This window comes from Macrotis lagotis, chromosome X, assembly GCF_037893015.1.
Source record: "Macrotis lagotis isolate mMagLag1 chromosome X, bilby.v1.9.chrom.fasta, whole genome shotgun sequence".
NCBI classification, from domain to species: Eukaryota; Metazoa; Chordata; class Mammalia; order Peramelemorphia; family Peramelidae; genus Macrotis; species Macrotis lagotis.
This window is the reverse complement of record NC_133666.1, coordinates 125,608,940-125,625,319: the sequence shown is the minus strand read 5'-3', so window position 1 is coordinate 125,625,319 and position 16,380 is coordinate 125,608,940. Positions and strand designations below refer to the sequence as shown.

General features: G+C 36.7%; 1 protein-coding gene across 1 annotated transcript in view; it reads right to left on the bottom strand.

Moving 5' to 3' along the window:
• Positions 1-12,805, bottom strand: part of OTOA (otoancorin) — an 80,400-nt gene extending 67,595 nt beyond the window's left edge. Inside the window, exons 1-9 of the mRNA XM_074201276.1 lie at positions 12,735-12,805; positions 7,157-7,327; positions 6,609-6,656; positions 6,255-6,356; positions 5,912-5,940; positions 5,787-5,817; positions 5,638-5,665; positions 5,091-5,178; positions 2,913-3,044 (exon numbers count right to left, since the gene is read on the bottom strand). Coding sequence (XP_074057377.1) covers positions 2,913-3,044; positions 5,091-5,178; positions 5,638-5,665; positions 5,787-5,817; positions 5,912-5,940; positions 6,255-6,342 — 396 coding nt within the window. The 5' untranslated portion in view covers positions 6,343-6,356; positions 6,609-6,656; positions 7,157-7,327; positions 12,735-12,805. The remainder of the gene's footprint in view (positions 1-2,912; positions 3,045-5,090; positions 5,179-5,637; positions 5,666-5,786; positions 5,818-5,911; positions 5,941-6,254; positions 6,357-6,608; positions 6,657-7,156; positions 7,328-12,734) is intronic.
• Between the last annotated feature and the right edge of the window lie 3,575 nt (positions 12,806-16,380).

Below are 16,380 nucleotides of genomic sequence, written 5' to 3'. Positions count from 1 at the left end.
GAAGAATAAAATCTATTTAAAACTGGCATCTAAAGAAAAAAAAAAGAAATACTTGACTTCCTTCCAACCTCAGCTCAAATGTCTTGTCCCATGTATAACTTTTTTTTTTTATTTTTTAGTTTTTGCAAGGCAATGGGGTAAAGTGCCCAAGGCCACACAGCTAGGTAATTATTAATTTGGATTTGAACTCAGGTACTCCTGACTCCAGGGCCGGTGCTCTATCCACTGCACCACCTAGCTGCCTCCATGTGTAACTTTTCTAAGGCCTTTTCATAGGCTTTCAGATACTACTAAATATTTATAACCAGTTCTCCCCACACAACATACTTTTTAAGTTTGATTTGCATTATTATTTTGCCATCACCTTCTTCAATCTAGAAAATCAGTAAAACAATAAATCAGGCTCTTGTTTGCAGTTTGCTGATTTTTTTGAGGTGTAAATACTAAAACTGAAAAATATGATAATGAGCTCTCAAGCCAGTACAAGTCACCTTTAGCACATCACTGCTCATGGATTTATATATAGCATAAAAATTACTTCATGGAGTAAGAATGGAGTAAATAAGTAAGTTTTTTCCCTGTCTCTTCCTGCAGCTTCTTTAGTAAAAAGAATACTGCGTCATTTGGTGTACTTTATTTTTTTTTTGGACTTTTTTTTTTAAGTTTTTTGTAAAGCAATTAGGGGTTAAGTGGCTTGCCCAAGGCCACACAGCTAGGTAATTATTAAGTGTCTGAGACCAGATTTGAACTCAGGTACTCCTGATTCCAGGGCCGGTGCTCTATCCACTGCACCACCTAGCTGCCCCTCATTTGGTGTACTTTAAAGGGAGAAAAAATTTCTATTCACACTCACTTCTTCCTCTGTCTTTTGAGTATGTGGCTTGAGATTCAACAGCTTTTTATCAGGAGGATCACCAGAAGGAACCAGGGAGAAAGCCTATCCCATGTTTCACTGGATGGCTAACATTAATCTGCAACTATTTTTCCTCTACAGAATGTAAACTCTTTGGGGGACTTCTTTCATTTTTGTCTTTTTATCTCTATCACCTAGAGCAATGTCTAGCATTAAATAGGAAATTAAATGCTTATTGATTGATGATTAAAGGTTGAGAAATTTGAGAAGATCAAATTGATTCTTCTTATTCTAGTTTTGTTATTGATTCTATTCTGTATCATGTCGCCATTTTGTTTAAATGCCAAAAGTCATATTTCTTTGTCTTTGGGCTAAGTTCAGAAGTTCTTAGGTTCAGAAGTTCAGTTTTTCCTTTCTGAATGAAGTTTAAAAGTCTGTTTTCTCTTTAAATCACTTTCATTAAAACAAAATCTGTTATCTTTATACCACTAGCTATCCTTGTACCATTAGAGTAATTCTGTTATCTAAATACTATTAGTTATTCTTGCAGGTGAACTCAACTAATCAGCATTTCCTAGTAACAAGATGAAAAGAGAGGTTGCTATTAGGACCACATTCCTGATTTCCAGTTACTCATTTTGTTTCCCCATTTATGATGTTGCCTTCTAGTTCTTGGATGCTCCTTTTGCCTGTAAAAATGATCTGTCAGCTCTCATTCTGGGTCTTAGCTTGCTGAGGAGACTGAGACTCTATTTATTGGCAAATTCATGCTTTGCTAACAAATTGATCTTGCTCAGAACTTTGTACCTCAGTTTATTTCTAAGGTGACAGAGTGTTGTTTATAGACATGATATTTTGCTTTGTTAAATGATATCTGCTTCTATGTAAACTTCTGATATTAGTATTCAAGAACTTTTAAGAAAATACATTCTGAACTTTAGAACACCTCATAGTATCTTCTCTTTAGTCAGTTTTGAAGTCAACTAATTTTACCTTGTATGAAAACTTTATTTCATCTTTTGTTTATCTGATCAAAATAATTAAATGGTTACTAAGCATTAGTCTTACACAATTATCACCACAACATATTTAAATAAAAACTTAATAATTTTCAGCTAACTCACTTCTAGGTGATCTGTCTTTGATGAAGGTAGCCTTCATTACAAAGCAAATCAGGGAGATTTTTTTTTTAGGTTAGATTTTTCAAGGCAATGGGGTTAAGTGGCTTGCCCAAGGACACACGGCTAGATAATTACTAAGTGTCTGAGGTCAGATTTGAACTCAGGTACTCCTGACTCCAAGGACAGTGCTCTATCCACTGCACCACCTAGCTGCCCCAGTCAGGGAGATCTTATAGATACTTTTCAAAAATCTGATTGACCAATCATCCTCTTTATAATACCTGCCTTCAAAATAGGCAATCATTCAAAATTTCTGTCTTTCTGAGACCCAAGAACTCTCACACTCACTCACTCCTTAGTGCCTGTTAGAAAATTATATACAATTTGTTTTTGAATAAATTAGAGCTGGTGAAGTTTTCCTTTTCTTTTTTCATTATTTGCAAGGCAATGGAGTCAAGTGACTTGCCCAAGGTCACACAGCTAGGTAATTATTAAGTGTCTGAAACTTGATTTGAACTCAGGTCCTCCTGACTCCAGGGTAGGTGCTCTATACACTGTGCCACCTAGCTTCTCCTTCCTTCCTTTTTCTTTCCTTATGCTATTATCAGAGCCTCCTCAGGTGTTTTTCTTAGTTCCTGAGTACAAGGAAAAGAGGGAGAAAACCCTTTTATTAAAGCTAGTAACTATTTCTCTTGGACGCACATGGGTAATGGTAGAAAAAGGAGAAATTAGATGCTATGTATTTTTCCCTCAAGGGATAGGACAAGAATTGTTTTAGTTGAAGGTTGTATCCCAACTATCTAGCACAATGGTTGATCCATAGTAGAAGCTTAATAATAAAAACTTATTGATTGTCTGTAGCATCCATACTGAGTCAGACTCAGTAATTTTAAGAACCTAGTTCCTTTTTATCTCTAGGTCCACTACAACCCCCTTACCAATCTGCTCTTTTTCTCTTCAAATAGGCATTTCATGGCAGTCCGGAATTGTTGGTCATCAGTTTGTTGGAAATCTGCCATTAGCTTCTGAGGTTGGTACAGAAGGTTCTTCAGGTAATTTTCCATGGTAGCCTGAGAATGAAGGGGATAAAAGCAAATTGACCTAGGACGGATGCAAGGATGTCTTTCAGATCATTTGACTAGTTGCTATGCTTTTCAGTTTCCCTAGAGGCCCCCATTTAAAGAAAGAACAAACCATTGTGCCCTGCCAAGTATTGCAGGGCTCAGAATCAGGTCTAGCTTAGAAGCCTGTCTCATAACCCCTCATATGCCCCCAACAAGAGATGTGGAGAGCTGGAGAGAGCAAACATGGATCTCTTTTCCTTGGGACAAGGAGGCATCGATACAATGATCTTTCTAATTGACATGGGCACTTACTTCTTTGGAAACTGTTTTGAATATTGTTTATACAGGGCACCTCATTTTTCCTGAGCTTTCTGGAGAGGGAGGTTCATATTGCAGAGGTTTCTGTTTTGGATTCCTTCCTACAGAGATGTTGACAACAGCCAAGAAAACTAGTTGTGCTACTCACAAGTGTTAAAATCAGTCAGGATACAACACAGAGAAAATTGCCCTTCGAGCATACTCTTTTTCAGGTTGTTTTTCCCTGCTCCCCAATCCCCAAAGAATGAGTACAAATGAAATAGAAAACAAGCCTCCATGCCTTAGAGAGTTTACCATCAAAACACATCTTAAAATGTATGCACATATAACAACTACTAAAAAAGTCATGTTTAACACCTCACTTTTTGGGTGAACTTATTGGTTCAGTTTACTCATCTAATGAGAAATACTACTCTCAAAGGGAGCTCCCAGAAGATCCTTCCTAAGCCTAGCAGCTATTTTTCCCTGGACACATTTGGGTCACTGCAGGAAAAGGTTAGCAGAGAGAAGGAGATGCTATGTGTTATATTCTCCAATTAGAATGAAAGTTCCTTCACTATTACACTGTTGGTGGAGCCGTGAACTCATCCAACCTTTCTGGAGAGAAATTTGGAACTATGCCCAAAGGGCAACAAAAATGAGCATACCCTTTGACCCAGCAATACCACTACTGGTTCTATACCCTGAAGAGATGTTGAAAAAGGGTAAAAACATCACTTGCACAAAAATATTCATACACACACACACACACACACACACACACACATATATGTCATGGAACACTATTGTTCTATTAGAAACCAGGAGGTATGGAATTCAGGGAAGCCTGAAGGGATTTGCATGAACTGATGCTGAATGAGATGAGCAGAACCAGAAAAACACTGTACACACTAACAGCAACATGGGGGTGATGATCAACCTTAATGGACTCACTCATTCCATCAGTGCAACAATCAGGGACAATTTTGGGCTGTCTACAATGGAGAATACCATCTGTATCCAGATAAAGAATTGTGGAGTTTGAACAAAGTTCAAGGACTATTCCCTTTAATTGAGGAAAAAAACCAGATAGCTTATTGTCTGATCTTGTTATCTTTAAGACTTTTTTTTTATGTTTTTGCAAGGCAAATGGGGTGAAGTGGCTTGCCCAAGGCCACACAGCTAGGTAATTATTAAGTGTCTGAGACCAGATTTGAACTCAGGTACTCCAGACTCCAGGGCCAGTGCTTTATCCACTGTGCTACCTAGCCACCCCTATCTCTAAGACTTTCTGTCTCTTCCTTAAGGATATGATTTCTTTCTCATCACACTCAATTTGGATCAATGTACAACATGGAAACAAAGTAAAGACTGACAGATTGCTTTCCGTGGGGGGTGGGGGGAGGGAAGTAAGATTGGGTGAAAAATTGTAAAACTCAAAAACTCAAATAAAATCTTTAATAAAAAAAACAGAATGAAAGTTTCTTGAGAACAGAGAATATCTCACTTCTGTATTTGTATCACTACACTTTGGCACAATTTCTGCATTTGATTAACTGATTTCATTGGAAAACGTTACAGCCATAAACAATTCTAGAAGAATATTCTAGAACTGAAAACTGGTTGTGGGGAAGCCAGTCTGAGAATCCAGGAGACAATTCTAATGGCAGCAGCAGTTACAAAATTTTCAAGGATCCAGGTCAAAGAAATGGGTCCAGCGATATTACTTGACATTGAAAATAAGATTGCACAAACCTGAAGACTGCTCACAGTAAAGGCAACGTTTCGTGAATGGAAATAGGCCATGAGTCTTTGGGATAGGTCTGAAGTCCACACATTAGAACTTTAATTGGAAACAGAGAGTAAACACAGGTCAAAGGATCTGTTGTGGTCAATTACTAATTGCCTGGGTTAATAGGAAGCAGGGATGTGGTAAATACGGGCAATGAAAATAATTAAGTTAGTAGTAGAATATCATAAGAGGTATTAATGATGATGATAAAAATGATAATAATAATAATAATAATTCACCAAATATTCAATAATATAATAACTCACCAAATATTCAATAATATAATAATTTACCAAAATTACAACTTAATTGAAAACTTGTTTGTGGGTTCATTTTAGCCCCAAGTCTATGATACTATTTGTGACTATTATTAAAAATGTATTAAGCTTCCATGATATTCCATATCGTGTGAAGGGCATTAACCCACTATAACCTCATTCTGCTCTCCCAGTACTACAATTCTTAGAGGAATGTTCTGAAATCTAAAGAACCTTGTATTCTTTGTATTACCTTTGAAACTGGATCAAATCCAGAAAAGCTGCATGGGGAAATAAAACAGAAAAAGACAGCTTAAAACTGAATCACCACAGAGAGATCAATGTTGCAATTATGTTTGAAACCATAATGAGAAGCAAGCAAGATCCCATGGAACATATTACCATTCAGATATCTTCCCTCTATTATTTCTTCCTAGAAGGCACAAGAGATAAAGTCAAGCATTATCCCCCAATGTTAGTATGGTATGGTAGAAGGAATTTTGATTAAAAGAAGATTGAATACTCACTGCCATTTTCTGCAACAATGGATGCAAATCTGTTTAAAAAAATCCAGTGAGCATGTAACTGAAGTTGAATTATCCTATCTTCTAAAATACAAGTATAACGTAAGTGAAGAGCAAGAAGTGTCATAAAAAGACAATTCTTGATGAATTAGCACCATGAATATAAACCTTAACATAGGATGAGACATTTAGAAAAGCTCTGAAAACTTGAAATGTAACCACTGGGCTAGACATAAATTTCTCCCTCATCTTAGAATATCATGTATCTAAGTTGATCTAACTTATTACACTACATTCCATAGAACTTTTCCAACGCATGGAAAATCACTTCTCATTCAGGACTTACCCTGTCTAGAATTTGGAGATTTCAAAGCTGCCACTGAATGGCCCATCAAGAAAAGAAGCAGGAAATAAATTCTGGGTTCACCAAACATTATCCTGTGATTGACTCAAATAAAAAAGATATTTAGGTTTGAAAGAAGAAACAAAAAAAATTAATTATGAAGACAAAGGAAAGAATTCAAAAGGCTAGATACCTTTTAAACTTTTATAATAATAAATAGTGAGATTTTTTATTTTTAACATAGTCACACTTACATGTACAGCATTAATGTTTATGCATTATATAGATACGAGGAAAAAAAATGCTGGTTTTTGGAGTCATCCAACTCCAGGTTCAAATCCCAGCTTGGCTAGTTACCTGCTTTGTGATTTTGAGCAGTCCTTTCAAGGCCTTAGTTTTTCTTATCTGCAAAATGAGAGAATTAGAGAATCTTTAATGTCTCTGATTAATTCTAATTCCTATGATCTCTGATAGCCTATACAAAGTTTTTAAATATTCAGCAATTTAGTTTTTAATGAATACATTAGGGTATCAGATGGATAATCCAAGTTTCCCTTGGGGATCTTGAAGGTAGGGGCTGTTTCTTCATAAGTTATATAAAATTACCAAAGAACTAAATGTGTTATTCCCAAAGTTCAATAAATGTGCTCAATAAATAAGTGACCACTACAATTATGCTCTCTATCTCATAGTAATCCTTCCCTCAGTTTACAGTGAGGCTCAACTACTCTCAAGGAATGATCACCAATAAGTGTTATGACTGTAATGTCCTTTTATATCACATCAAGTCTCCTTGAATTTTCATGGATTCACAGGATTTAAAGTAGGAGGAGACCTTAGAGATGATCTAGTCTAACTTCCTTATTTTACACATGAAGAAACTAATGTCTAGAAAGGATACCAACCTATTAAATGAGTAGAACCAATGGAATCTGCTGCTAGCAATAGATAAGTTCTCATCCATCAATGTGGTTCTCTGAATTTGCCTTCCATTTGAGTGGGGACATGACGTTTGAGCCTAGAGAAGCTTCTTGTATACTTTAGGCTGTGGAGCTGAAGTCTGCCAGACCTGAGAACTGCAGAGAGAAGCAAATAAAACTACATTTGTGGAAGATCTGAACACTGCTGCAACATTAATCTGCCTAAAAGACATGATTTCAATCCCCTGCTCAGAATCTTTCAGTTTTCCTGTCATCTGCAGGATGAAATGAACAAAAACATTGTCAGATTGACAATCTTATTTCCCAATATTCCCCTGCAGGGATCCTTTGCTAAAAACTTATAACAGTACATTGACAAAGACCTCTGCCACTTGTATTTGTTTTTCCAAGCATACGAGACTAAACAGCTATCTGGAGATGGATTCCCAAAATCTTTTGGAGTTATGATTTGGCTCATCCCTCTGTGAGTGCTCATCTTCTCTGAGAAGGCAGAAAGCACCACCTGCAGCCTATCAGCTCTGACTGAGACACTCAAGAGCCCTGGATTTCTCTAAGAGCCCTGGACTTCTCTAACACATGAAGTTATCTCAAATGCTGAAAATATACATCACAGGATTGCTGTCCTACCCCATCCTCCAAGATGAAGTATGCTGCCTTTTGGGACTAAAATTTGCTTATATCACTCCAAAGTCCTTCAGCTCTGAGCATATCTCTCCTGAAGTGGCCAGAGGAGCTCAGCTCAAATCCTTGCTTGCTCCCTGAATCTTCCATTACAATTTCAAGTATATAAAAAAAGCTATTATTGTCCCCTCAATCAATTAGAAATTTCTCCTAGAACTGATGAACTCTGAGGTCAAATTGAAGTATAATTTTTTCACTTTATTTTTTGGATGTTTTTGTGACATAGTTAATATGGAAATTTTTGCATGAATTCACATGTATAATTGATACATGGTTACTACATTTTAAAAAGGACACACACACTCTCTCCCTCTGACTTAATCTCTTTCTTTGTCTCTCCCTCTCTATCTCTGTCTTGGTTTCTCTGACTGCGCGCGTGTGTTTGTGTGTGTGTGTGTGTGTGTATCTGTCTGTCTGCCTGTCTGTCTTTTTCTTTCTCTCAAAAAATGTATAACTTCATTGGAATAGTATTTTCCTGGAAATAAACTTTCTTTCAAAAAGAAGCTTACAAATGTATACTAGTGGCTTCTCTGTAGATTAAACATTGTTAAAAAGGAGTCAGGGTACAATGAAAAGTTCAGTGACTTGCCCGAGTCACACAATCAATAAACATCAGAAACAAATGCTGAACTCAGTTTTCCTGAGCTACCTTTCTAATCATACTATACTACCTCATTAGAAATTATGTTTTTACCTTACTGGGGGAACTAAATGATAATTTAATGGATAGAATCTCAGGGCTATAGCCTTGAGAGATCACCTCAACAGTCTACTACAGGTTCTTATCTAACTCTTCCTAGGAAATTGTCAAGAAGAGGATCCTGGTACCTTGTGTTTTCATTATAAAAACAAAGCTAGAGCCAAGCATCAAGGTACTACTGGGGAGGTACCAGGATGTCCTCTTTATAAAGTTTTTCTTTTTAATGACCTTCAGGAGAACCCCAATTCTTTTTTTCTCACCCACTGTGGGGTCTAACAACCCTCACAAGTATAAAGTTCTTCCTTAAGACTGACCTAATTCCTCCATACTGCAACTTAAGCTTATCTTCTTTAGTTTCACCAAGTAGAAAAAAAAAAAGTTGGCTACCAGCCTTCTGTGTGATAACCCTACCTGGCCTTGAAGACTGATACATAATGTCTACATGTATTTTAAGTATTTTTAAATGATTCTTACAGAAGATGCAAGATTTTAGAACAGAATTTGATCATATTGCCTCATTTGCTCTTCTCTACTTACTGGTTTGGAAACAATTATTTTAATTTTATTGCACTTGGAAGTTAACCCTAAAATTGAAAGTGCCAAATGCAAAAATGAATGGGAAATTTCTTCTCTAAACCTGATCAGGTGTCCACATTAAGTATGAATCAACATAGTGATTCCCCAGTAGCAGGGGACCACCAGGATGTCTAAGGAAGGGTGAACCAGCTCAGATCAGAAATTGAGCAGATCCTGGCTTTGTTGTCAATAAGCAGTGGGATTGAGTCCATGAGGAGCAGCTGTATTTCTAAACTGAATGAGATGGGGAAACCTACCCTTAAAAAAAAAAGAATGAAACTTTTGCTTTTGACCCTCTATTTCACAGAATCCCCTGGGCAGCTGTTCTAGTGGGTGCCTGACAGGATACTGGCCTCATTCAGAAAGATCTAGTTTCCCAGACAATGAGGTTTCTTGTGTTAGTTGCTTTCTCCCTATTAACTTCACTGAGAGAGTTTAAAATTACACTAACAAGTGCTTCTACTGCTTTCTACCAGGGATAATTTATTCATTCAAACTACACTCCAACAGATTACCAGTGTAGGATCTGGTTTTGATTCAAAGCATTTCAGGTCACTCTATTTTTAAGAAATTAGCAAACAGACCAAAAAAAAAAAAAACCCTGAGGAAAATGGTTGTTTGAAAATTGATAGTTTTCTCCATCAGCCCTTCCCCATTCCTTCCTTACCAAAAACAAAACTAAACTAAAAAAAAATCATTCTGTGGGTAGATGAGAGAGTGTGTGCATTCTGAAATTCTCATTTAATAAAACAAGGAAAATGCATACAACTGGTTACAGAGTTACCTGTCTCTTTCTCCTTTTGTACACACTTATATAAAATGGGCTTTATAAAGTTCCATAAGTTCTATTTGGAAAGATAACCAATCAATCTTCTCCTTGCAATTAGCACATTGCCAAACTGGAGCCATAACTATAACTGTTTGTCTCCTTTTCCAGTTGCATAGGGAAGGCTGTGATGTTGTTATCCCTTGTACAGTACTGTAGATGAGTTATTGTGGGAATTTCCCATGGAAGGAATGAAAAATCCAATATAAAAGGAATGGAAGTAGGTGCAGGATGTTTCTTATTTGTATTACTTTCCTGCAAAGATGAGTTTTCAAACAGTCATCAATATTCAGATACTGGACTTTTCTACATGTCACCTAAAGTTTGTTTCAATGAAAGTAGTAAACATTGGTAAAGAACACTACCCTTTCAGAATAAGGACTTTAAGAAAACATAGGAATCTCAAATATTATTCTATTTACTATTACAAAGAGCAATGTTTATGGCATTCAGTCAATATTAGTTTGAATTGGAAAAAATATCAAAGGATACTTTTTTTTTTAGGTTTTTGCTAGGCAATGGGGTTAAGTGGCTTGCCCAAGGCCACACAGCTAGATAATTATTGAGTGTCTGAGGCTGGATTTGAATCCAGGTACTCCTGATTTCAGGGCCAGTGCTCTATCCACTGTGCCACCTAGTCATCCCTTCAGAGGATACTTTAAAATAAAATGTAATCAATGAAGCACCCATATACCTATTAGTTTTTCACATTTGAAATTTGCTTTAATATGGAATTTAATGGAAATAGCAGGAAAAAGGTTTAAGTATTTATAATTAATATCAGGGAATTTTACAAACAGAACATGGACTTCAGATGTATAGGTCTTTATAGGATCTTCATAACTATGACTTACATCTTTATCAAACAAATAAATAACAAAAATACATGCAGGACTTAAATAACTTTCTTCAAAATGCAGCACATTTTATTAATAAATGTTTTAGTAGAATGTGTCAGAAGACTTGGGCTTGAATTCTTCCTAATTCTCTAGCTATCCAGTGAGACTATAAATTCCTTAGCATCCCAAAGAAGCAGTTTATTTATCTGTAAAATGAACAAAATTCTTGAATTATCTTATTAGGGTGATGAGAGAAAACATTTTACAAACCTTGAAATGCAATGTAAATGCAAGTTATTATATATATGACAATTTAGAATTGAAGAGCCTATAATTTCCATGCCTTTCTTTACCTTGTACATTTGATTATGATTACATAAAAAAAGTGCCTTTCAATAGAGAACCCAAAGCCAAAGAGTAGTACTGGGAGGGGAGGGGAGAGTTTTGAGAAAGACTTTTCTATATTACATATCCTTATTACAGAATGTAGAGCCAAAGAGAAAACTTAATTTCTATTATACTTGAAAACAAACTGAAGGAAGAATCTTGAGAAAAGGGAACATTCCCCAGTACTCATATATATATTTCTATTAATGTTCTAAATTTTTTCCCTTAGGGTTTTCTCAGAATCATGGGGTTTTAGAATGCCATAAGAAATAAAGAAAGAGGGGAGGCTAGGTAGCACAGTGGATAGAGCACTGGTCCTGGCATCAGGAGTACCTGAAATCAAATCCAGCCTCAGACACTTAATTACCTGTGTGGCCTTGGGCAAGCCACTCAACCCCATTTGCCTTGCAAAAAAAAAAAAAAAAAGAAATAAAGAATGCATTAAAACAGAATATCTGATTAGATTATCAGGGGGCTAAAGTATATTTAACTTTTATTTTAAACCTAATCAAATGCTGCTAAAGGATCAAAGAAAATCAGAAGTTGGACCTAATGAAATTCAAAAAAGTGCTTGTTCGTTTTTCATAAAATCATGGATTCTGAAGCCATTTTAGTCCAATCCTGTCATTCCACATTGGAAAAAGAAAACTGAAGTGTAGAGAAGTTATTACCTAAGCAGACAATATTTGAACTCAATCCCATAAACCAGAACAACTTCCCACCAGTCAATGGTCTGGTTCTAACCTAACCTGACCTTCCAGGTGATGCAGATTCCAGACTGAAATAATCCCCCCCTTTCCCCCTCCCTCCAAATAGCAGTTCCCTCAAGTTCCCAGAAAAACACCTCTCACCAAAATGCTATTATTTACCAAGGGACAGTTAGCCATAGCAGAGGGAGCTCTGCCCAGCTTTGGGATCAGGGAACTTCGGGTCAAGGGTATTTCTAACACATATGCATGATCATGAAGACATGTCACCCAATCTCTTTTAGGGTCTCAGGCAGCTCCCTAAGATCCTAAATTAAGGACAGGAAGATGCAGAGCTGCATCTTTGGAGGTAGTGGTCACAAAGAGTTCCCCCATACAAATGAAATCACAGGTCATGACCTCCCATCACTATCCCCCAAATAGAACATTAGTCACTACATAACCTTACAAATCTCTTCCATAGCTTTCACAAATTCGAAAGGAAATTAAAGGCTCCCATAAGGGAGCTCGGTTTCTTTCCAGTTGGGCTCTCTCCCCTACTATCCTTCCCCAAACTCACCTAACTCCTGGTTCTGTGGATTAAACAGGTCAGTCTCTCCTGCATTTCTCACTTCTTCCTGCTGACCCTTAGGAGTCCAGGTGTGGAAAGAAATCTAGGATGCTAAACTCCTGTGTCCCCTGGGAGGACTCATGTCCCCTGACCGCTCTTTCGGAGTCCCCCTCCCCCGATCGGAGCTAGGTGCCAACTTTGGTTGAATTTAAACTTTTTTCTCAGACCCCCCCCCCACCCCAGAAATTTCCATCCCCGCCCGTCCCCGTGTCTCACCTGGCTCTACGTGGCCGCACTGAACCCGCCAGCCCAGAGCAGGGCCGGGATGGACCTCAGCAGCCCTGGACACACCTAGAGCTTCCCCCCACCCCGCCCCTCGCAACTCCGGCTCCGAATCATCCCCGCCCCCCACCCCATCCCCACTCCTGCCCTCTGCAGGGGGGGCCTGAGAGAAGCCCAACACCTATTCCCACCGGGGCTGGGGGACCGACCCAAGAATGAACCAACTTTCCTCCTTAATCTTAAATACTCCATATGGGACTGTAGTCTGAACCATCCCTCGGAACATCCCCAACCCGAATTATTCTTCCTCCGTCACAGATTCAGAAATTCTGAGAATGAGGCACTTTGAGAATACACATCTGAGATCATGCTCCTACTTGGGTGCTTTGTTAGACCTCCATAACTATGTATCTCTCCTGTAGATTAAAAAAAAAGTTCACTTAAATGGATATAAATTACAACTTTGCTCAACTGGAATAAAATATAAATGGGTAAATGTAAATATAAAATAGTTACGGATGTATTCAATTATACAAGGCAAGAGAAATGCTGAGTCCATTATAGACATTCTCCTAGTTTTCTATTGTAGCAGAGAGGTGCAGTCTAATTTTCAAAAGCTGTGGCTATGGTCATGCTTTTTTTTTACACAGATCTAGGGAAATATTTAAGTTCCTTCTTCCCAGTTCCTAGTTCTTTCCCCATATACATCCTGCAGTCATAGTTTATGTTTTAACTAAAGCTTCAGGAGACCCACATAAAAATACTGGGTTGTGCTGAATTCTCAAAAATTCTCAACTTAAAGAGGCTTTCTTTTGGTTTAGTATTCATTCAGTCATGTCCAACTATTTGTGATCCCATTTGAGATTTTCTTGGTAAAGATGTGATTTGCCAGTTTTCTTTTCTACCTTTTACAGATGAGGAAACTGAGGCAAATCTAAATAACTTACACAGCTATGTGTCTGAGGCTGAATTTGAACTCATGAACATGAGTCTCTCTGACTTTAGTCCTGACACTTTATCCACTGTACCACCTGTCTTGAAATAACCCCTACACCAAACATTGGTGAGATCACTCCCCGGGTGGTCAAACAACCCTCATCAGCATGAAGTTCTGGTATACATGGCGAGACTGGACTTGAAGTCAGGAATACATGTGTATAAATCTTATCACTAACATTAACTACCTCTGTGATCCCTGGGAAGTCATTTAACTTGGCTGCTCCTCAGTTTCCTCATCTCTATCAACCTCATAGGTTGCTTACATAGTTCAAACGAAATAAATTATGGTAAAGTTTGTAAACATTAAAGCCTACATATTTGGCTTTAAAATAGAATGCCTGTTAGGGCTTAAGTAAATCAGTGAAGTTTCTGTTTTTTATTTGTTCATTTTATTTTGATGTAACAAACATCAATTGAAATAAGCATTTCCATAGATACACAGAACAGAAAAAGATGATTGTGCATGAAACCATATTTATTATGTAGACCTTGCCCTTCTCTTAAAGTATATATTAAATGTATTTTTTTTCAAGGCAATGGGGTTTAAGTGACTTACCCAAGGTAAGCTAGATAATTAAGGATTTGAACTCAGGTCCTCCTGACTCTAAGACAGTACTCTATTTACTTTGCCACCTAGCTGCCCCCAAACATAATTTTTAAAGCTGTTTTGATTATTGTCTTATTCCTTCTGGTAAAGAATGCATCCATGTTCACTGCCTTATAACCTAATGTAAATAAATCTGTTATTCCCAATAGGGTTAATGATGTAGTTTAAAAGGGCCCTTTAATTCAATTCTCTCATTTTATAGATGAAGACATTTAGTGAGACCAAGAAAGATTAGATAACAACAAAGGTCACACTTTACAAATGAAGGAATTGAAGCAAACAGAGGTTAAGATGACTCTCCCAATCCAACAGGCTTTACTGGCCATCTGCTGAAACAATTCTATTTCTCTTTCTTTATACTTATCTGTGGTAACACCACATCCATGAAATCCCTCCCCATATCTCATTTTCAACTTTGTATAAATTTATTTTATTTCTCCTTATTGGATAGTAAACTTCCAGAAGGCATAATTTATTTTATTTCATCTTTGTACCTGCCAAACACATGATAAGAATTATTGTATGTTCAATAATGAAGACTATATCCTTACAATACTTCATTTACTTTTACTAATAAAGAAGCTCTCTTGGTTGAATATAAAAGGTATATATCAGAAGTCATTTCAACAAATATTATTAAGCATCTACTCCATACAGGGCACTCTGCTAGGCACAAGGGAATGGTGCTAGTGATGGTATGACCAAAAGTTGAACAGCTTTAAATGAATCATGAAGCTGGTATTAATTCCTTTGGAAGATATGGTGAATTTATCAGACCACAGCTAAACTATAATGCCATCTAGTGGAAGGATGCTTCTTCCAACCTGCAAGAAAGTTTTTTTAACTATTTGAACAACCATTTTTTCAATGTTCATCATAAATCTCCTTAAAAGCCAGCCTTCGGAGGGACTCTCTTATATATTCTTTACTAAATGGAATATTTTAAACATGGTTTGTAAATTTGTAAGTTAATTACATGTTTTGTCATTAAGAATTGTGAGAATAAAAAATTACATCTTAAATTTATTCTTGATTTGGAAGCTATGAATCCTCATTGGAGTAAACTCAAAAAATTTATACTAATGCCTTTGACCCTTCAACTTTATCCATATTCAATATATAGAGCAGCAATACACAAAAAAGAGCTCATAAAGAAACAGACAATCCTTGAGCAACTGAAATTAAGTTTACTTTTCTCTCAAATTTTTAATGTGCGAAGTATTTGCATTTCATTCATCTGAATACCTGAAAAATTAAACATAAAACATGAGTATGGACTAATAACAATTTTGCATAACAGTCACATAACCCATCTCTGGTTATGGTTCCATGATAATGGAGGAGCATATTGGAGAGGAGAGAATGCAGTCCTTAATGTATAATAAAGTTTTTCTCATGATTTTGTTCTCCTTTTTATCTAGGTGTTGCTGTAACTATTTTAATTTGCAGACATACATGAACATAAACAGAAAAAAACACAAACACCTGGATAAAAAAATAAAGTTGTGAAAAGAATAAATTCATGTTACTATCTAAATTCTCAAATAGGCATTTCCAATATTTCAGAATTATAATGGGATTTGAGTTAAGCAGTTGTGCCTTTTTGAGTTATCCACAATAGCTCCTTGATTTCTTCTTCTATCTAATGATCTCCCTGCCTCAATAACCTTTTGAAGTATATATAATTGGAGGTGCTTACATTTTAGAGAATATAGGAGTGAAACATAATCTGTTATAAAAAATACACAACCAACCCTGTTCTTTGTCAATCATAATAGGTGTTGTTGAAAGGATTTCTGAAAGGGATGGGAATGAATGGCCAAACAGAATGGGGATCAAGTACAAAAGAAAGAAAAATAAAATGAGGAAATTCAGAATTTGATTGTTGCAGACAAATACAAATTTGCATCCTAAGCAACAAAAATAATGAGTTTATCACATCCAGGATGGAAGTGCAGGGCTATTTCAGACCTGATTTGCCTCTTTCAGCAACCTTAACTTCTGCCTTATACCACCCCCCCCCAACCTGTGAAC